The following is a 22730-nucleotide window of genomic DNA, read 5'->3' on the forward strand; positions in this document are numbered from 1 at the left end:
CCCAGCCTTCTAGAAATACCAACCTTGTGCAGGGCTTATTGTACTTATTGCACACCTTAGCAGCCTGGCTTGCACACAGTTCTATTGAGTATAGAATAATTAAGCATGCTTTTGGGACGGTAGCTCAGAGGCTTAGTGATGGCCAATGCATGCATCTATTTGTGTGTTGTGTTCTGGGCAGGGAGACCAAATCCCAATGCATTCATAAAGCTCACTCTGTAATGTTGGGCCAGTCACACACACACACACAGCCTAACCTACCTCATAGGCTTGTTGTGAAGTTAAAATAGGCAACAGCTATGCTCACCACCTTGAGCTCCTTGAAGGACATGTAAAAATGTAAAATAAAAATTACAGAGCAGCAGCAGACCAGGCAAAGCGGCACCATTGCAATTTCACATAAGCCCTGTGCCAGCAGCCCAATACAATAAGACACATTCTGTCATTTCATATTGTTGGAGCAGGGAGATGAGCTGCCAATACAGGTTTTCCGTACCTCCACTTCTGAGTGGGATATACTGGCTGACAGGTGGGAGCTTTGGATTTCGGCAACAGTAAACTTCAGGTTTTGCAACCATTGTTTTAAAAATGATTTTAAACTTTTTTAAAGCAATGTCAAGTGCCTTCATGACCATAACTCTTGGCCACCGTTTGCCCTTCAACAACAGGCTCTAAGCATGCATCCATCTACTTTGCAACAGATGATAATTATGGATTTCACAGAGTTAAAAGCAGACAGCTGTTGCTAAACACATTTATAATTAATTTATTGCAGTCGGAACGATGTGGACAAATTTAAAATGTTTCAAGCGGTGGGACTGAAAGCAATACATGTGATCCAGCTATGGTTTTGGTTTGGAACAAGAGATGGGATTTATTCCTTTATTGTCTGTCCCCCCCCCCGCCCCCAAATCCTCTTTCCACATCTTATTTTGCCTGATCAAAATATCCAGAATAGGATGTATTTGTGTATTTTGAAGCTGTAGTATCTGAAATGCAAGACATCCATGATATTTGGTGAAACACTGAACTTGCTTCGCCAACCAGGTACTCTCCAGATGTTGACAAGACTATAATTCCCAACATCCCTAGCCAATGGCCATGCTGACTAGGGCTGATAGGAGTTGTGTAATCTAAAACTTCTGGAGGTCACCAGTTTGGTGAAAGGTAAAGTTCTAGAATCTCTTAGTAAAATAAGGGACATGTGCCTGACGGTCAAGTTATTCCCTGGACTGCTATGCCCTTTTATGATTTTAAAAAAACAACAATTTACAGCTTTTGGGAAGAACAAGTAGTTCCAGCAATTAATGAACTCTCTGCCAGTTTATTATTAACACAATGGGCTGCAAACTAAGTGAGTAGTGCTAGATTTTTAATAATAATAATAATAATAATAATAATAATAATAATAATAAATACCAGCCTTGTAAAGCCCAAAGCGAAGGAGGAGGAAGTGGATCCAAACACAATTGGAAATCCAAGGAAAGGTAAAATGCCATCAATAATACACCCTTAAGAGAAGACCATCTCTGCTTCTGTCCTAAGGGTAAGTGACCCTGCATGTAAGTCACCTTTTCCTCCTTTTTACCGGCATATCAGCCTCTCTAGAGAGGCAGGCAGTTTTCTGCTATTCCCTGTTACAGCATACAAAAGATACCGTGTTTCTCCAAAAAAATAAGACGTAGCCATAAAATAAGAAGTAGCAGGATTTTTAAGCATTCAAGGAATATAAGTCATGCCCCGAAAATAAGCCATAATGATAGGCACAGTTCTGGAGGGCGCCGATGAAGAGGTGGGGCTTCCCACACCTCCGAGCCTCCTTCCCGCTGGTGGAGCCGCCCTCCAGCTGCTGCCCGTCGTCTTTACTGCGGCACCAAGAAGAGTGTGCCAGCCCGCGAGTACGGTAGGAGGAAGCGCTTAGCAGCGCCGCACGGAGCGAGAGCGCCGAGCTGTGGCAGGAGGAGGAGGAGGCGGCATGCTGGCTCGGCGCCCCGAACCGGCTGCTGCTGCAGTGGCAAACGGAGCGCCCTGAGCCAGCGGCCTTGCCTCTGCCTGGCTCGGCCAAGTGTCCCTCAAATCCTGGCTCAGAGGCAGGCCTGGCAGGGCGGAGGCAGGTCCAAATGTAGATTGCTTATTGTAATTAAAATTATAATAAGACACCCCCTCCCCCAAAAAATAAGTCATAGCTTATAAGACAGTGTCTTATTTTTGGAGAAACACGGCACTCCTCTCTCATGGCCAGAGCTAAAATAAGGGCATCCAGGAGCATTTTTGTACTCTCACTGGCTTATTCCCCCATCTTCTAGTTGTGTGACAGAGGGAGTAAGGATTGCCATTTAACCAGAAGACCCTGGAGCTTGGACGTGTTTTGTTTAGGCCAGTTTTCAGAAATGTAAGGCTGAGTTCTCATTCACCAGCCTTTTTTTTTTAAAAAAAAAGCTGTATACTGTAGAGACTGTAGCTTCTGAACTGGGCTTGACACCTAAACCCACCTGAAACTGCTAGACTCTGCTTCCTGGCCCTGACCTGGTGTTAGGCTGATTGATGTCATCTGCTAGAAGTCCCAGGACTAGTGATGGTAATACAGGCTTAGTTCACGGGGAAGCAGTTTGCACAACCCAATCAGATGCATAAAAGCATTTGGGCTCTGATTTTTTTTCTTTTAATTCTTGGTACATAAGTTAATCCATATGCAAATATCCCCTCAATGGCCAGCTGGCTAATTGTCAAGATGCTTTTGTTTTGTTTTGCTACTACAGTGGTGCCTCGCAAGACAAAATTAATTTGTTCCGCGAGTCATTTTGTATTGCAAAATTTTCATCTTGCGGTTTTCCAATTTAAACAAATCAAAGCAAAAATATATATATGCAAAAAAAAAAAATGTCTTGCGAAGCACGGCCATAGAAAAATTTGTCTTGCGAGTTTTTTGTTGCGTGAGGCATTCGTCTTGCGAGGTACCACTGTATCTGTTTTGTGTTTCAGTTACGACAATCCCTTAATACTAGTCAATGAGCAATTTAAAATATGTAATGGCCTTAAATTAATTGCCATAAGCCCATGACCAGCACCCATCCTGAACTCTGGGAGAAATCGCAAGCTGATTAATTTACTCTTTAAATTGGCTCAAAAGTAACTCAATCTCCTTTTCCCTAGTTTGTATTCTTGATGTTTCATCTCTTCCCTTGCCCTCCAGACAGCATCAAATCTCATGCACCCTTCTATAAGCTGCAACCATTTACAGAAAAGCAAGGGAGAAAATAAGTGATTCTTTAAATATACTATATATGTTGCTTCTTCTGTCGACCAAAGATGCAACATCTGAAGCCAGGACGAAGTACTGTAAGCCTTGGAAGCAATGTTGGGAGGCCAAGGACCATGTGGACATGGAACCGTTTCTTTCTCCAAGAGCCACAGATGTGGAGCCTGCTAGACAGATGGGAGAGGGACGTGTTGCTGAACATTTATCTACTCACACAAAAGTCCCAAGGCAACACAGGCACTTGGGATCATAATGAGGATTTGGAAAAATTGTTGGAATACTTGGATTGCATGAAGGAGGGGGGAATTGTTTGACAGCTAGCGACATACACAATCCAGCACTACTAGTTCCAAGAAAGAGAAAATTGACTTTGCAAGGAGTCGGTTCCACTGAGCCAAGATCCCGCCTGCATCCACAACTGCTGCTGCTCTAGCCAGACACACTCTCTCTCTATATATATAAAAATAATGTTGTTGACATGCAAATGGCTTGGTTACGATCTACTGTTTCTAGGGCAGCAAGGTAGGAAATCACCACACAGATACTACAGGAAAGGGCATCACCGACAAGTTTCGCTAACATACTTGCAAAGGTGCTATTTAATAGCCCTTAACATTGCCCGCTGCTGCCAACAGCAGTCAGGCACATACGGTGAGGACATCGCTACTTGCTACATGAGGTAACAGCATCTGAATGTTACAGCTTTTTTTGGTAAGAGCTGCTGAACGTTACGGCAGAGGGTGGAGGTGAGGAAATCTCCACAAGGATCCTGCTTTGGGCAAGGGTAGCACATACACCAGCTTTGTGCCCTGTTGCATTCAGCAGGGCTTCCTTCTGAGTACATCTGTGTTGGATCAGGCTGTAATTTCAAAAGCAGAAAAAAAATCCATGCCAAAAACTCATTTTGCAGCCAAGATTCATAGCGTATAGATTTCCTATCTTTGCAACGTCTAAGGTGGCCAGATTCAAAAGAGAGCAGGGCTCCTGCACTTTTAAGAGTTGTGCAGAAGAGAGGATTTCAGAATCTGTAGATGGCAGGTGTCACCTGCGGATAAAGGTGCAGGGACCCTCTAACCTTTTGCATCTTACTTCCTTTGCACTTCAGACTGTACCTTTCATTCTCCCACAGGCAAACTCCCTATGGTGCCTCCATGCTAAAAACAATGCAGCAACAACAGCTGCCTATTAAAAAGTAGCATAGATGAACATAAGGGGTCTTTTCTACATGTAGGGATTAGTCATGTCTGGAAGGCTCTCAGCGCCAAGCTACACTCCTGTTGAAACATCTGCCTTCTGAGGCTCAACACTTGGTAAGTGGAGGAAAGGCATAGTCCTGCATGCTATGTCTGCTGAAATTTTTCTACGCAGCACTTAAAAGTGCAGGAGCACAGTTCTCTTTTGCATGCTATACAGAAGGCACACAATCCAGCATCTAATCAGAGGCAGATTCAGGGTAGTGCTACTGGTTCTGCCACACTGGGTGCCGATCCTAGGTGGCGCTGCAGGGCATCGCAACTATGGCATATAGTGAATTGAACAGAACGGAATGCCAGAGGTGTGGGGTGGGGAAAAGCAAATTTTGGCCTTGCACAGGGTGCCACAAAAATTTGGAAGCCCAAAGTCTGCCCCTGATCTGTAGTTCCAGGTGGAAACGGACCTCTGGCCAAGGGATTTTGTCTGAGCAATAATGCAAAGCAGCAGCTGATGATTCCTGTCTTCTGCTAAAGAGAGTTCAGTGTGGAAAGCAAGGGACTTGGCTGCTGAAAGGTGACATGTAGCATTTGGGAGCAAGTCCAGCAATGACTTTTTCGTGGTGAACCTGGATTAGTTGAGTGGAGGTGTTAAGAACATGAGGCTAAGGCAAAAAAAAAATTCAATGAGCTAGTGTTAGGGTTGCCACCTTCTTTATTTTTCTGGCAAGGTTTCTGTGCCTTTGAACAGCTGCATGGACAGGAAACAATTCAACATGGACTGTTTCCCCCCACACCCAGCATGGAGAGGCCGAGTAGAGCTTTTTATTTTTATTTTTATTATTATTCATTAATTTTATGCTGGTGTCAAACAGAGTCAAACAACATCTGAAAGGCCACAGGTTCTTCATCCGCTCTCTTAGGTGAAGGGCTATAGTTGAGTGACAGATGAATTTGTCAACCTACAGATCTATTTTTCATTTTCATATATATAGTTAACATGTTTTATGTCATTTTAAAGATAATTTTTCAATGTTTTGTGATCTGGCAACAGTTTTTCAAAATGGAATTTTAGACATGAATAAAACAACCAAGAGCATGACATGCAAGATGATTCAGAATTTCTGTATTTCCCACCCCACTAAAGTTCTGTTAAAGACCTCTCCAAAAAAATAGACAAAAGGTTAATGACTTTTTGTTGCATTGATCATTTTGCTTTCTCATTTGATGAACTGACAAAATATGTTTGGCACAAAATCAGATGAGCTCACATTGGCTGATTATGTAACATTGGTCACAAACCACACACAAATGAAAAATCTATATATTTTTAACTTCATTCTCTTCTTTGATGTTGTTAGCATTAAGAAAATGTGGTGTTACCTGAAATGTGTTTAATGGCAACATGTCTTCTGACCAATGTAACACCATTTTACATAGCATCAATGTGCTGTCATGTGTGCCGTTTAAGTCTCTTGCTAGCTAGGGCTGTCGTAATTCACTCCTGAGAATATTGTGATTCTTAGGCCTATTATTTGTACCATACCATCAGATGTAGGGTATTTTATGGAGTTTTACAAAAAATAAATAGATGTCAGCCATCAAGAGGCTTAAAAGATGACTAAACCAAATAATGGTCAGGCTGTACAGTATGTAGCTGCTAGCTGCATTGACTAAGAGTTGGAGACAGTATATATGCTCCTGAATTCCAAGTTGATGAAAATCACAGAAAGGGAGAGTGCTGTTTATGTTCTGTAAGAACTAAAGTACAGTACTGTCATTTGCTTCTTTTGTTTAGGTTTTGAACTTCACATGCTTTCACGATAACATAAAGTGTGCTAACATCTTCAGTATAATTCTGCTCCCAATTAGCAAGAAAATCCAATACAGCAATACAGCCAGGATTTCCTCCCACTTCTCAGCTCATCTGGCTTGTTTCAGTTATGCTGAATGTAATATAAAGACAAGTACTGCAGTGCAGACTATAGGTAGCTGAGCTTTCAGAACCAATTCAAAAGGCAATTTACAAAACTGATTTACAAAAAATGGCTAAGCATTCATCCTTATCGCCAAAGGATGAACAAAAGAGTTCAAGTCATTGCAAGACAAATGTAATGTAGCTCACATTAACTGAGTTCAAGTCTGCTGAATTACTTCCTAGGGAACAAAAAAATATATCCTGCTATCAACCTCTTGAGAAATCTTAGAAAGCAGATAAGGTGTTACAGAGCTGTCTCAATCTTCAGAAAAAGGTGATCCCAGGGAACTTGAGACCAGTCAGTTTGACTCTGAAAACACGGAAGATACGGTACTAGGAACAGATGACAAAGGAGTCCGTTTGTAAGCATCTTATTAGTGGAGTGATTAGCAGGAGTCAGAATGGATTTGTTCAGAAGGAATCTTGAAAGATGAATCTTATCTCTCTCTTTTTAAAGAGTGCTTATTAATGGTGGTTCATCAGCATGGAGGAAACACAATAGTCTTCAGTGTTTTTATCAATGACAGCACATTCCACACCCACATCCCGAGAATTCTGGGCATTGTAGTACAATTCTCTGCAACCCTTGACAAACTACAACATGGAAATGGTTTATTAAATATTTACAAAAAAAACTGTAAACAGATAAGAACCTTAGCAGGATTATTGTAATAACCTGCAGTTTTATAAGAGTATATATTTAAAGTAGATGAATAAATGAGCAAATTAAGTTAATTTGGATATGCAGAAAATATTAAAAATAAATTCAAGGAACTGCAGAAAGAGGGGGAAGGATGTTGAGTTGTAAAATTATTTAAGTGTATAAAACTGAAAAGAAGAAGAAGAAGAAGAAGAAGAAGAAGAAGAAGAAGAAGAAGAAGAAGAAGAAGAAGAAGAAGAAGAAGAAGAAGAAGAAGGAGGAGGAGGAGGAGGAGGTTGTTTAACAACAACTCTCATTATCTTTTATCATTGGCTAAACTGACTAGGAAGTATAGGAGTTCTAGTCCAACATCTTGGGGGGTCGCAAGATAAAAGAAAAAGAACATTGGCCTAGAGGAGTGACCTTCACTTGAGGTCTTCAGGAAGAGGCTGGATGTCCATCTGATGGGGACAGTAGTACCCTTGCGATGGGGCAGAGCTGCCCTCCTCGTACTGTCATTGCTGCAACTTGTCTGGATGGCGATGTGGCAGGGCAGAACAAGATTTATGAGTGGGTGCACCGAAGGGAGTGTCGGATTGTCTCAGCCAACGCACCCACTCAGCCCCAACGTCCTGCCTTGCCCCACCTACCGTATGTAAGCTGCAGTCACTTTGGTGTCACGAAGACATCTCTGCCCCACTGCACAGCCTGCTACCTGTTTTGGAGTGCTCTCACTTTGGATATGAGTGGGAGGTTGGGTTAGGTGACCCCCAAGGTGCCCTCCAACTTCTTTCTTAAGTCCCAGTGGGGGAAGTTCCTGATCCCAAGAGGAGCTTCACATGCTCGGTGATTCAAATCCTCAGTGTGATTGTGTAGGCTGGTTCCCACAATAACTACATTTGGCTGAAAGTGGGTTTGCACTTTTTTTTTAAAAAAAGTAAATGCTTTGGCATGTGACCCTTAAAGTAGTTTCTGAACAAACCACAGTGGCTGATCCAGCAGAGGACTGTGAGAATCACATTGTGAAGTCTGTTTTTAACTTAATCTTGTGGGTTTCCTCCCCCACTGCATCCTGTGACGTCAATTATTATTATTGATATTGTAACAAATTTCAGCCAGTGCTGGGAGTTGTATGTCCACATATGAGAAGTTTGAGTTTGGTCCAATGGACTTTTATTAGTGTTTTAAAATGAAAAATCTTGTGAACTAATGAGTTCCCTTGGTACAGCTGGCAATGGAAAAAAGTCTCCGTATGTTTATGGCTCAACACAAAGCATTGCTGACCTCTGTGAGCACGGATGAATAGTATTATTAGAAGCTCTGAAAATCCTGCCCTAGAGAGATGCTTCTCATAAATTTTAAGGCTGTATTTATCAAAGCATAGTATATGCTGCATCCATACTTGCTGCAGTTCTCTAGGATCTTACAGATCCTGGGTTGTGTTTGTTTGGCAGGTATGCTAATTCAGTGACTGTAATCCAGATGCCATCCTCTCCATAAATACTTCCACTCCAAGAGAATGGCAGTTTCCCAGCACCAAATGTTTGCGGGAAACAATGGACCATAGTCAACTATACAGTTTTGCTACTGGGAGCCTGTACAAGAAGTTCTACTAGCGCAAATGGCGCTTTCTTACTCTCCTTCTCCCGGGTACATGCCCCCCCCCAATCATCTCTGTGGGGTTGGGAGATTGCCCCAGAGCAGTGGGGGGCGGGGAGGAGGAGAAGGGAGATTGCTCCGTGTGGCAAGTGAAAATACTTGCGCTGGTGGAGCAGATGAATCTCACCTCCAGATTCTTGCTATGGTAAACACAACAAAATTGTGAGCATTGAAACAGTGGAATAGTACTTGTGTCATAGCCTCCTATTAGGCAGTGTCTCTGACATCACTGCAAGAAGCATCATAAGCCTACTTACTGGAGCCATTTAAAAAAATGCATCATCATTTCAGAACACCTTTTTGCTTCCCCCTCGCTACTTTTACCACTCAAGGATCTGTGCCTAGAGTTTAGATCTATCTTTAATGCAGGTTTAGAAGCCCCTCTCAACGTGCTTTCTTGCTCTGCCTTATGAAAGGGCACTGTCAATCAGCTGCAAACATACTTTTAGATTAGCCCTGTCATTCCTGCCCGAAACGCCACATCATATTTGACTTGAGGTGTAGGGCAGGTGATAAGGAGGTTACTGAAAATGGCTAGCATGAGTAAAAATGTATTGGGGTAGCCAATACAGTGCCCTCCAAATGTTGAGGACTATAACTCCTGTTATCTTTGGCCATGCTAGTTGGGGCTGATGGGGTTGTAGTCCTCAACATCTGGGGGGTGTCATGTTGGTTACTCCATGGGGAAAAACTTTGGCTCTAAACCTCTGTTCTAGTCATATGTAAGAACTACTGTTCCTGCATAGGAATGCATATCCCATTTAGCATCAAATGACTCATTCAGCCAATTCAATACCATGTAGATAAGCATCTACATATGTGCACATGGAACTCACTTTTAAACCAGGCTAATGGTCTGGAAAGGTTCTTCTTATTCTGGATTGGCACTCTTTGCGCTCTCTTTCCAGGAATTATAGGTGAGCTAAGCTTAGTTCTTTTTGAAAGAATAACTAAATTGCCCACAAGGAAGCCTGCTAGTTGTCAGGAACTAATTGCTGCAATAATCTATGCAATCAGAATTAATTTATCCTTCAAAATTCGCAAACTGAGCTTGAATTGTTAATTATTATTATTTTGCATTATTTCCTACTTCCAGGCACATCTTAAGATTGAGTTTTCTGCTGGACTGATGTTTTGAATCCCATCTCGAAAACTGCTTGTGCACCGAGATCTACATTTGAGCCTGTTCTTCAGGCGCCCCCAACCACCAGAAGGGAGATGGCAACCAAGGAGCAGTGGTGTAGCATAGGTTGCCAGTGCCTGGGGCAGGGCAAGTATTGCACACCCATCCCGAGGCTCTCAGGTCACAGGTGGTGGCCTCAGGGCACTTGCAGGAAGCACCCCAGCGGGCCACCTCCTCCTCCTGCCTCTTGCTGAGGGGCCCGAGGAAACAGCTGCTGGCAGCATGGAGCCACCTCCGTTGCTGAGAAGAGGAGACGTGGGACTGCACCCCCAAGAAGCCTCCTCACCCCATGCTTGGCAGGAAGGCAGCTATGAGCCACAACCTGCGTGGGGCCCAGCCCAGCCCAGCCTCCCTGTTTGCCTCCATGCCATAGCCCACCCCTATGGGCTACAGAGGATGCAGAAAAGTGATTTCCCTGAGGAGCAGCTGTTGCACTGCCTGTGTATCTTTTTCACTCTTGGTGAGCAGGTTTTGTGAAAGAGCCCTTCCAGTTTGCCCACCTCTTCAGTGGGGAGGGGAGGCGCCAAAACTACAACCCCCAGCATGCAGCTTGGGAGAAGGCATGTTTTCCAGCAGACCATGCAGCTGAAAATGAAGCAGGAACCCTCTTTGGCCGCCTTCTGCAGCTGGAATGTATGGGGGCTCCTCCATGAAATTTCAGTTTGAAAATTTGATCCACTTAGCTGAAAGCAGCTTCAGCAGTAACCAAGGCTTGGAGGTGGGGAAGCATCCCTTACCCAACTTACTTGCACCCTTAAATCTTTTGTGCTTGGGGCATGTGCCCCCCATGCACCTCCTTGGGGTGGGCACTCCACAAGTGGGACACCACCACCAAAACAGCTCACCCCAAGGAGGCTTGCCTAACGCCCACTTGACTATAATATTAGCATCAAATGACAAAGTTTTCATTTCCTCAGACATGTGAGCATTGTAATTTTTAAAAGCTTTTAATTATTTGAATCTGTGATAACTTGTAATTGATTAGAGTGTTAGACTGTCCTATATTCTTTTTTAAATAAATAAATAAATAAACAAATTCATGTTTTGTAATATTTGTATTATTTACTCCTTTGTAAGTAGTCTTGGGAATGTCAAGTGGCCCTTGAAGAGTGAGATATAAATGTCAGAAATAACTAAAGTGTGATTAGACTAATCTACCTGGAACTAAGTGTAGTTACCCAGAACTCATGAATCGAAATAACGATGGCAAGCACTTAATAGTTTAACTCCAGCGATCTTATTGTCGTAATATTATGCACATTGCACAAACTTCTTAATTATTTTTTATTACATTCCGAAATGATTCTTGTAATGTCCACTAGATTAAACCATCCTTGCACAAGTGTGGAAGTATCAGCAGGTTTATTAAAATTGAGAGGTGGAGGGGAATGGTAATGGAATGGAGTATCTTGGCACAGGGCATGGCTGGTTAGTTCGAAGCAAGAGCAGGAGCTCTCCACATTGCAACATTTTGTTTTACGGCCCAGAGTCGGTCACAACTGGACCTAATGGTCAGGGGTCCCTTTACCTTTACCTTTAGTGACTAATCATTTAGATACCACATATAAGGAAAGGCAGAAGAGAAACTCTGCTATATAGAAAGCGCTTGAACAATCATTTCTGTAATTTTATTTGCATGTAATTATTTACTCACATGGAGACCTGTAGTTGCTGTTAAATTCTTTTTACTATTAACCCATGTCTCTAATGTGTCATCCTAGTTTACCACCTTGCCAGCTGAGCTACATTTTTACAGCTCATGAGGCCATTTTCACTTAAACCAGACTTCCCCCACATATAATTCAACTGTAAAATGTTGGTTATTGCTAGAATGCAATTTCAGTCATGTAATATTGTAAAAATTTTTTTTGCTTTCTATGCCTTGTTAACAATATTAACAAGTAGCACACTCCAGACTAAAAAGCGTTCTTAATGACATACTATGAAAAATGTCTTGAACCTGAACTCGAAGGATCAGGAAACAATACAAGGAACCTTTAATATTTATAATTCGAGAACTTGTCAGTCTGCTAAATCCTGTTTAACATTGCTCTGTTGCCTTGTAGATTGACAATCTATTGCTCAACTATTTCTTGTAAGTGTCGGTGAGGCTGTAAGGTGAAATAGTTTGGACATGATGCTTGAATGCTGAGAATATCGCATTGCGTAGTTTTGTTGTAGCACAGGGGTCGGAAAAGTACGGCCCGTGGGCTGGATTAGGACCGTGAGGGTTGTTAACCCGGCCCGGCCGATGTCTGATCTCCTTGGGAAAAAAAGACAAAAAAGAGCGAAGCTGCAGTGCGTTCTCGCGCGAAGTCCTCCTTCACGAGGTGCAGGAGGAGGAAAAGGAGGCGAAGGTGCTGCTGGCGGGAAAAGAGGCGGGAGGGGAGGAGACGAGAGATTTGCGCGGGGGGGGGAGGTAAAAGAGGGTGGGGAGAATAGGCAGGAGCTCTTCCTGTTGGCTGCATGACGGCGATCTGGCCTCTGTTGCTGGTGGGAGGGCTCCCATCCCACCCCCGTAGCACAGAAGAGGTGCCGGCAGCAGGAGGCCCAGCAGGCTGCAACGCAGCACCAAACCCAAGTGAGGACACCCCCCATCCAAGCAATGACTATCATCAGTGCAAGTACGAAAACCTTTATTTTTAATTTTTATCATCTACAATACTGTCTGGCCTGCCTGGTGCTCTTGCATGAAATGTGTCTTTTTAAGATGCATCTATGGGTTATTTGTGGGGTCTGCCTGGTATTCATAGGAATTCGTAAGTCCTGTATGTGGTAAATTCTATATGTTACATAACCATATTCTATATAACAATTGCAGTGGAAGTTTCAGCTGGGCAAGGGGGTAAAATTTCTGTGGCAAAATATCATTTTTTTTTAATGTTAGCAACAACACCCTTCCTTAGGGAAAAACATAGTTCCCCTGATATGGTCATTGAATTGGTGTGTATGGAACAGCCTTCCTTTCAGCTAAAATGCAATTCTTTCCAGATTGTACAGTGTTAGGTCTGTTATTATCAGTGAGTGAATCACTGATCTCTTGGTTTTATAAATGATTTGCATTCTACAATCTCTTGCATTCAAAACAGGTAATTAAGATGACAAGGCATGGATTGCAAAACATTTTAAGAAGGGAGCCAACACTTCCTGGAATTTTAAAGCACATTTGAAATATAATTCCTCTTGTTTTATATAAAAAATATTCAGTTATTTCGGACTCTTCTGCTGTCCCAATATGTCAGCGGAGCAATTTGTGTATTTTCTATCTCAACAAACCTTATTACAATATAGCTTGAGAGATAAAAGTTCAGCTAGTAAGTTCTAGGGCTTTACAGTGATTCAGAGTCAACGTTTCTGACCAAGGCCCATCGCAATCCATTGCAGCTGGGACTCGCCTGTACGTGTTGGGTTTTATTTAATGCAAGTGTAGCTATATAGCCAGCTGTAATGGAAAACACGTGTCCAATCTCCCCCTTGCATAATTTTATTAAACTATATTGAAACTACGCCCCTGAATTTTGTTTTTTTAAATACTTATTTCATTTGTATTTTTAAGAACTGACAGACAGGGCGAGGCGAGGGGGGGGCAGGAAAGAGAGAGAGAGAGAGAACAAAAATCACATCTCCTCCTCTAAATGCCCGTGACCGCTTCCGGCAAACAGTGTGGAGAAAAACTGCGCGCGCGCGCGCGCCCCTCTGGAAGCGCGTAGGGGGCGGGAAATGAAGGGCGATTGCTAGCCTCCTGGTGGGTGGCACGGCCTGGAGAAACGTCCTTGAAACGTCGGAAAGAGAGCCCTGATTGGCCGCGTCGGAAGTCAACGAAAAAGAAAGGCAAGAACGACTGGGCGGGGCAAGATTGGTAGGATGATTGGGATGGGAGAGAATCGCTCGGCAGCGGCGTCCCGTCTTGAGCACGCCGGCGGTGTGGGCGGAGCCTTGGTCGCTCCCCTCCCTTAAAGCACCAGCCCGTCCTCCTCGAGGGCCGCATAATAGTGGCGGCGCCTCAGGAGGCACTTTGGGAAGAGAGCGAGCGTGCTCCGCGACACCCGCCGCCACCCCCACTCCTCCTCCTCCTCCTCCTCCTCGTTTCCTCCCTCGTCGCCTCAGCTGGCTCTGTGGCTGGATGCGGCTGAGCTCGGGTTCCCAGCCTCCGCGCCCCTGCCGCTGTTCGTGAGCCCGGCGCGGTCCAGACGGAGTCCCGGGCGCCGGGCGCCGCCGCGATGTTTGACAAGACGAGGCTTCCTTATGTGGCGCTGGATGTGGTGTGCCTGATACTGGGTACGTCTCGGCCGGCCGGCCGCCCTGAGGGGAAGGGGAAAGGGGAGGAGGGAGGCGGCTGCGGGGAAAGGGAGGCTTGACGCCGGGAATGCTCCTTCGCTACGCGCTTCTTTTCCCTTCCCCTTTCACACAACACCCTTGTTTCGCGGGGCTTTTTTGCGAGCTGCTGCGCGAACTACGCCAGAGAGCAGCATTCGCATATGTACCTATATAACACGTACATATATTGATATGCGGTGTGTGGAGTTTCACATGCGGTAGTGTGTGTGTGTGTGATTTAAAAAAACTCGCATTTAATAACGCGCTCAAAATATGGGTGCGTGTGTACATACATACATATGCGACAAACGTGTATTCGGGTCTGCTTGGCTTCCTTTGCATGTCGACGAGCTAAACTTCGCTTTTCCCACCTCCCGCCGCCAAGGCTTTGAGAGGAAGGGTTGGAAAAAGAGGGCGGTGGGGCGGTGAGGCAAATACTGTACTTGCTCTGCCATCTTCCCTGCTTGCCATCACATTTTATTGTTGCTCTTTTCTCAGCGCTTCTTCCATTCCTAAACTCACCTAAATTCGGAGATCAACCCCAACCCCCAGTTGTCTCACCTGAAGAAACTTGGTCACTGCAGCTTCTTCTGTCTATAGCAGGATTGTGTAGAGTGGACTAATGTAAGAATTGGTTTGAAGCACTGGTGTACACCGAAAATTAAGAAACCTGCCTCTGTACACTGATAGTAGGTAGGACAGCACTGGTAGGGTTTGTTGCCATGATGATGAAATTTACTGGAAAACTGATGATATCATTTCCCTCCTATCTGGACAGGCTTGTCCTGGTTGTTGATGTCAAAAAATGCAGATTTCCTTGATAACAGCGTCCAGCATTCTTTGTCTATAGCTGCTGTTTGTCATCCTTACAAGCTGTGAAGAAATAGGTCTTTCCATTTTGGTCACAAGATGTGAACACTCAGTTCTAGGCTTTATTTTCTGAATATTATTTTCCCTATTTCTGATCAAATGAGGAAATGAGCATCCATTAGAGAGCTAACTGGAAAAAATTGAGTACAGTAGTGTACAGGTTTTCTTTTTTCAAGAATGGTAAGATTTCTTACCATTTTGCATCAGGCAGTTTTATGTTGTGGGGCTTAGAGAGCCTTGTTATGATAAAGATTGTGACTTAAATGTAATTTTGGTACTAAATGATTAATTGCCTTCATAACTAAATGTTTAGAGACTTTTCCTTGGCAAGTGGTACTCTTGCTAGACACTCATACATTTAATTACTATAGTCGATGAGTACTGTCAGTTTGACCAATGCTAAACATACAGATTAAAGTACTGTAGTTGAAAATTTGTCACAATGCAAGAAGAGAGAGTAAGGGAACTTCTTGCTGTGTCTATTCTGGCATTTAAATGAGGGAATTTCTATGCAATCGTCTTCTGTCAAAGTTAACATAAGATCTTGAGCTATGTCTTACCTTACCTATTTGAAATCTTTTCTGATTCAGACAGCAGACAGCAGAGATGCAACAGGCCAATTTCAGTGTGACCATTTTTCTGCATGGAAGAATATATGAGAAAAATCTGTACCTCTGAATACTGTAAATGAAAAACCTACAAAGAGGAGTGGACAGGAAACTAGTATCCTGTTTGTGGCATGCTCTTATAAAACCCATGCAGGTTTCTTTCTTTTGCTAATAAATTATTGCTAGTGGCCAAGAGACTGAGTTATGCATTTGATTTGGTTTTTACCATGAACCCAGTAGCTGGTTTAAGGCTAGTTTGTACACCGCTTACTTAGGGAGTGGTTTATAAATCTTATAAATAAATATTCAATCTCAGATCTCCATCTTTTTTATATTTACCTACCTTACAGGGTTATTGTAATACTTTCAAGATCATGTATATGTGAAGCTTCTTGAATTAAGTGCTATACAAATACTTAATAGTAATAATAATATACATTTCTCCCAATGGAGAAACGTTTATGGAACTGGTTTTATACCTACTAGCCAATGCCTCTAAATAATAAAAAGATGCATGCAGCATCAATTTTCTTTTTTTTTAGTACATGCACCTTTCTTGAATACAGTGTATAGTTCATGGATGATCATTTAACTGAAAAGGGGAGAGTTCATGTGTGGTTTTCTTCAGGTTCAGTGGCGTTCAACATTTGGATGAAATAGTGGCTCATTTCAGATATGTCAAGCCACGTTTAAGCAAGTTGAACAATTGTTGGCAGGGCATAAGGAATGGCTTCTGATGAGCTGGCAAACCAGAACTGGAAAACATGGTTTAAAGTGGGTACATGAACCAGGGTTTGTGATAACAAAGATTGCATTTCCCCAAGTATAGCAAAAGAGAAGTCTCAGCAGCAAAGAGTGGGCAGAAGGTAATAGTTCTTTGCAAGCTGCAAACCTGAGATTCCAAGGGATTATATTGCAACAAAATTAATAATTTACCCATGTATACTTGAGGTTATGGTGGGTGATTTGATAATTATATCTCAAGTGGTGATGTCGGTTGTATCTTGCATCATTCTGTTTCAAGCATCACAGATGGTTAAAGTGCTGTAGATTATTATCTCTCATGTCTTAAGAAGTGAAATGGTAGCTCATATTGGGTGGCACCACTATACAGGTGACACCCAGCTGTATTTCTTCTTGTCATCAGAAACAGGTGAGGTCATGCAGGTGCTAGACTAGTAGTCTCTGATCATTGTAATGGGTTGGTTGAGGGTATATAAATTAAAATGGAATCCTGATAAAACAGATGCTGTAGTTTGGTGGTTCCTGGCTCCAGGAATCATGGGAACGACCTGTTCTTGACAGTGCTGCTCTCTGCTTGAAAGAACAAGTGTATAGGTGGAGTGTGTGTGCTCGTGCACTGTTGGATTCCACCATTTCAGCAGCAGCATGGAATGCTTTCCCCCAGCTATGGCTGTTTCTGCATAGGGATACCCTGGCCACAGTAATCCATGCTGTTAATAATGTCTCATTTGGATTACTGTAATGCTGTCTACTTGGGGCTGTCCTTGAAGATGACCAGGAAACTACAAGTAGTGCAAAATGAAGTGGCTTAACTTCTGAGTGGAGTTCCCACATCTGTTTTTAAAAGATCTGCACTGGCTGCCAATACATTCCCAGTCTCAATTTTAAGGTGTTACAGATGACTCATAAAGCCCTGAATGGTTTGGTATCTAAATACTTGAAAAAGAACTTCTCCCTGTATAGTCCTAATTTACCAGGGTTGCTCTCCTTATCATCCTGCTTGTGGAAGCTTTATAACTGGAGCTGAGGTGGTCCCCCTGCCTTGGAAGTCTTTGCTTTATGAAATCTTGCTAGATGAACATTCACTGCTGCTATTTCAGTCTGAGCTTAAAACCTGACATATTTGGCTTTCTGATTTTTAAAAATGGAATTTTTACCTTTTGTGATTTTATTGATGCTGATAGGGTTATTTGGCTGAATTTGGTGTTAGCCTGCCCTGAGATATTCAGATTAAGGGCAGGATATAAATAGCCCAGCTATGGGTTTAATACCTGACCTGGTTCTTACATTACTTAATTTCAGAGACATGAAATAGCAGGATACCTATTTCTGTGTGCTCAAGAATACTGAATGGTTTTTTTTACAAGAGTGGTTGTGATGTTAATTCAAGAGAGTGGTAAGAGACAAAGAGCATAATAACATAAGAAGTGTTTGTTGAATCAGACCAAAGACCTACCTCATCCTGCATCCTGGTCCTCATAGTTGCCAGTTGCCCTGTGGCATGGCTTTCATGTAGTAGCTTGTAGGTTGATCTGATGTGTGCATGAAATTCTTGTTGCTTGTCTGCCAGGCTCTCTATATTTTGGCTGCTGCCAGCAGGAATCTGATAGGGTGAAACCAGTGGGAGATCTGTGGTTGGTTTCTGTTGGAGTGCTTTGCACAGCAGTCCAAAAGGAAAGATTTTTAAAGCTAGGATTGGTTAAATCACTTATAGATTTTTGTGTTCTACAGGTTTGGAGTTCAATTTTGTGTTAGCCTCAGTCTTTAAATATTGTGGATATTTTGTATTGCAATCTCAGATTCTAAGTGTACTCTTACCTTTGGTAAGTAGAAGTAATGTAGGGCAGGCTCCACGAGGAATTACTCCAATTAAAGACTGATTATGGTAGGGTTGCTTTTATTTTGTGTAGTTCTCAGTTAAAGGAGACCTTTGGCCAAAAAGATTCTGATGGGTTGTGCTCCATGTTCATATTCTGTCATCCAACACCCAATCACAATATATTTTCCTTTCTGGAGGTTTCCCCCCAAATATGTCCTAGTTGTTTGAGCTTGTTCCCTGGGTCAGGGACTGGCAGATTTCAGGTTTGCAGGATGTGTTGTGTCTGTGTCTGTCTTGTCTGTGTGTCTGTCTGTTTTTACTAGAACTTTTGAGATCCACCAAGTGCTAGGTAATGGGTTGTGTTGTGTGTGTGGACATATATTTATGGGGGAAAGCCTTTTAGTTGTTGTGGGTTTATACACACACACACACACACACACACACACACACTACACAGAGTACTGGGACTCAGAAACCCTTGCTGATCTTACTGATAATCACCCATAGACCTACCAGTACATGGTGAACTGCCTTTTGATTACCTATGGTCTGAGTAATAAAAAATTTTGATGCTGCTTATTCTGTGTTTTTAAATGGTATGTTCTTAATTGGAACGGGGAAGTGGCTAATAACATTTGTCTGGATATCGCCCATGAGGGCCATGTGTTAGGAAAGCTGTTTGATCAGTTTCAGTCTGAAGTCTGGCCCTTTGGATTATTCAAAGTGCATGCAAAGTGTGTTATCTGCTGCCTTGTGGGACATCTTTGGGAGAAGAAAAGGCTAAGAGTAAACTATACACAAATCCGGAGTGGAGTTTTTAAGGCGGTTGGATGTCTTGTACACCTCCGTCAGGCAACTCCTGCAGCCAAGCTGGTTCCAAATGTATTGCTTTGCTTTGTTTTGGACCACATCAGCAAGGCTGAGAGAGGGGCGTCTTGTTGTCTGGGTAACCTAGGACTTCCATACACACAGCCCAGGCCTCTGCTTCACAGAGGAACGTACTCCATTGTCTCTCAAGACAGACAGGTGCCAACAACAGTGTGAAGTGTCTTGAACATTCAAAATGCTAAGAATTATGAGATCTTACCGGTAATTTATTGCTGAAAGACCATATTTATTTGTAGCCGAAGTCCCATGTTACATACGTTGTTCAGTAGGGAAGTTATGAATCCAGGATTTTGAAGGATACAAGTAGAATAATCCTATGTGCCATTTTCTAGAAAACACAAAGACTCACACTAGATTTAGCAATTGGGGCTGTAGTTATACCCTGTAGAAACACCTTGGCTCTAGGTGCAATGAGGAAATACATTTTTCCTATTTCCTGTCAATGACTCTAAATTACTGCTTTCCTAATGCAGCTGATGAAACAATTCTGGTGTTTAATTTACATTTGGCTTTAATTATGGTGTTTGCTTCCAAAGCTGTGAGTAATTTAAGTTCCACAGCACTTCAGGTTTGCTTGCCTACTTTCTGTAAAAATGCTGCTGCAGGGTGACTAAGGCTGTGCTCCTATACCCATTCACCTGGAAGTAAGCCATACTGAGATCAATGGGACTTCCGAGTAGACATGTCTAGTGTTGTATTGTGGAATACTGCTGATGGGGCCCAAAAAACAGGTTGTAATCTCTTTCTGCTGCATTTCCACTCCCCAGCACTGCAACAAAAAGTGATTTCCTCCCTTCATCTAAACAAGAGCAATGTGTAGTTTGTCCCTGACATAAACATTACTTTTAGTTACAGTTTGATCTTCCAGCCATTTGACTTCTTTTCTCTGTAGTTAGGTTACAGCTTCAATACAGATCTGAGATTGCTCCAGTTCTCTGTGCTCCTGCCAATGTAGCAGTCCGAAAGCATACCAGTGCATGTAGGTAAATAGGTACTGCTGCGGTGGGAAGGTAAATTGTGTTTTTGTGAGCCAGAAGTGGTTTAGTCATGACCCAGAAAGCTGTCTGTGGACAAATGTTGGCTCCTTTGGCCTGAAACGAGATGAGTGCCACACCCCATAGCTGCCTTTGACTGGACTTAGCTGTCCAAGGGTCCTTTACCTTTTTACCTTGACCAGTTCTCTGTGGGCCTGTAGACCAGTCTGTATTGCTTGAGTATTACCACTTTCCTTGTTAACTGTGAGTCCCAAGGTTCTGTGTAATACCACTTACCATACCATCACAGGGATAATAGGCTTCTGAGGCAGAAAATGTTGCTTTTCTTTTCTCTGAGCCTTTATAGGTACACCAGATGACAGAACTCTAGATGTCTAATGGTAGGACTCTAGATGTCTAGGTGTAGAAGTGATGGCAGTGCCAGCAGTTCCTAAGGCTTCTAAGAAGTTCTCTCTTTTGGGTCAGAAAGCAGAGCATAAATGGGCCGTATAAAAGGTTGCCATTTACTGTATCTTCTAATAGATGCATAACACACAGAAATATGTTATATTTGAATGCTGGGGGAAATGACAGCACTTAAGACATAAGGTTGTTGTTGTTTAGTCGTGTCCGACTCTTCGTGACCCCATGGACCATAGCACGCCAGGCACAGGCACTCCTGTCTTGCACTGCCTCCCGCAGTTTGGTCAAACTCATGTTCGTAGCTTCGAGAACACTGTCCAACATAAGACATAAGGTGCATGCCTGATAAAGGTGACAACCTAATTGTGCTGTTGCCCATGTGCCTTGTCATTCTTCTGCTGTCTAATGCTTTAGGCAGCCATTGTTTGTAGGATGCATTCTTGATACAAAAGATATCATAAACATGCTTTCAATGGACTGAAATCAATGGGAAAGCTTCTTGGTAAATGTGTTGGTGATTGCTGTACTGTACAGTTTTTTAAGATGGGGTGTGTGTGTGATCTTAAATTGGAAAGCCTTTTAAAATATTGTTGTAAATATTCCCTAAGTTCCCCAAGGTATTAAAAGATCACAGTGTATTGTAGAACAAAGCAGAAAGGCTTAAATTGCAAACACCCCCCCCCCCCCGGCCGCCTTCTTGGTCTGGCATAGTTTCTCAGTGGTTGGTCATGCCTGTGATACTCTTGCTGCCAAGAACAGCACTGGGGAGTGCTATCATTGTGTAGCATAATGGCAATCTACCATACCCAGGCCCAGAGGCAGTTAACCTTAATCATAATTCTCTGTTTGCTGCAGAGGAAGTGAAAAAAACCAAACTATGGTTTTACTAAGCCAGAGTTGGTTTTAGGTATCACACTAGTTGTTTTCTTTTGAAAGCAGGGCAGTTTAGCCTGAAGTCATCAAAGCCTATCTTACAATCACCTATTAATTATAAGAGTTTTCTATCTAATAGGAAGTTGTACATTTTGATCAAGCTATACTTGAGGGGTTTGTAGCTTTAATTCCCATCTGTTACTCATGCATTAAATTGTTAAGGACTTAACAACTGGCTCATCTGTTCTGGCTTTTTGTGTAGATAGATGCAGTCCAGTTGTTATATAGACACATTTGCCCCTTGAAACAGCCCATAAATATGGCTTGGAGAATAAATATTGGAGGTAAGGGCAGCTGAAACATGTTCTCAGAGTTGCTGATGAGAAGCACTTTTACAATTGGTTGACTAAGGAACATATTTTCAATTGGCTTGACCATGTGGGAGGTATAGAAATTGCTTTGCTTCTTGCATAGTTTTATACAGTATACCCAAATCTGTTATCATGCAGTCTGGCATTTTTCTCTTGACAGCAATTATTTCAACCATATGAAACTTTCTTTGTATTTGCGTTTCTGTTAAAAAGTGTAAAACAATAAATAAATAGCAACAAAAATAATGATATTTCCCCCTTCCCCCAATTTTTCCCATATGGACCAAATCTGGATGACTGTTGATGCCAGAACATATTGGTGGAATAAACTTTGAATATGTAGTGAATATTTAAAACCCAGTAACTAATGTTGTATGTTTACAAGTAAAACCAAATGGGCATTTTAAACCAATTTAAACAATGACCATCAAGTGATGTGACAAACTGATGAGTTGTGTGATAGAGCACTTTATGTTGGTTGATTTAGTTTAGTGCAATCAAACTGGCATTTGACAGTTAAGTGGTATGTTTGGGTCAGTGAATTAGGAGACGGTAAATAAGAAACACTGTACGGAACAATTTTGTCTGCCTTGTGTAGTCTTACTTCTTAGTATATGCTCTTAAAATATGAATAAAATCAGAAATAACTTGTGCCTATTCCAAATTTCAATGATTTAGAGAACTGTGATTTAAATAGTTCTCTGGTAAGCCTGCTTTGTATTCACGTGTGTCTAATAAGACCTCATGAACTGGTTGCTTCTGTTATGTTTTCTTGTAATACTGATAGTCTATCCTTGGCCCATCTGGGAATCTCCTGACATTACCTTGGAAGCAACAGCTTTTGTCATCTTTGTATTTAGTGGGTGTGTCTCTTCTTGGGAATGATTGAATGAGTCTCAAGGTGGTATCACTGTGAAAAAAATAAAACTCCAGA

General features: G+C 42.5%; 2 protein-coding genes across 14 annotated transcripts in view; both read left to right on the plus strand.

Annotated features, from left to right (window-relative positions):
* The window catches only part of SLC38A9 (solute carrier family 38 member 9), a 63856-nt gene extending 52911 nt beyond the window's left edge, over nucleotides 1–10945 (plus strand). For 3 of the 11 annotated variants that reach the window (XM_088652656.1, XM_088652658.1, XM_088652657.1), the window contains 3 exons: nucleotides 1423–1546; nucleotides 3194–3938; nucleotides 9823–10945. The gene's annotated coding sequence lies outside the window, so the exon portion shown is untranslated. Of the gene's footprint in view, nucleotides 1–1422; nucleotides 1547–3153; nucleotides 3939–6321; nucleotides 6438–9822 lie in introns of all 11 variants that reach the window. The other 8 variants (XM_088652663.1, XM_088652665.1, XM_088652664.1 and 5 more) reach the window with 6 other exon arrangements.
* Nucleotides 10946–13889: 2944 nt separating this feature from the next.
* The window catches only part of PLPP1 (phospholipid phosphatase 1), an 86356-nt gene continuing 77515 nt past the window's right edge, over nucleotides 13890–22730 (plus strand). For 2 of the 3 annotated variants that reach the window (XM_035100580.3, XM_035100582.3), the window contains exon 1: nucleotides 13890–14187. In XM_035100580.3, the coding sequence (XP_034956471.1) occupies nucleotides 14130–14187 (58 nt within the window). In that variant the 5' untranslated portion in view covers nucleotides 13890–14129. Of the gene's footprint in view, nucleotides 14188–16769; nucleotides 16858–22730 lie in introns of those variants that run through there. The other variant, XM_088652667.1, reaches the window with a different exon arrangement.

Source organism: Zootoca vivipara, chromosome 10, assembly GCF_965207765.1.
Source record: "Zootoca vivipara chromosome 10, rZooViv2.hap1.1, whole genome shotgun sequence".
NCBI classification, from domain to species: Eukaryota; Metazoa; Chordata; class Lepidosauria; order Squamata; family Lacertidae; genus Zootoca; species Zootoca vivipara.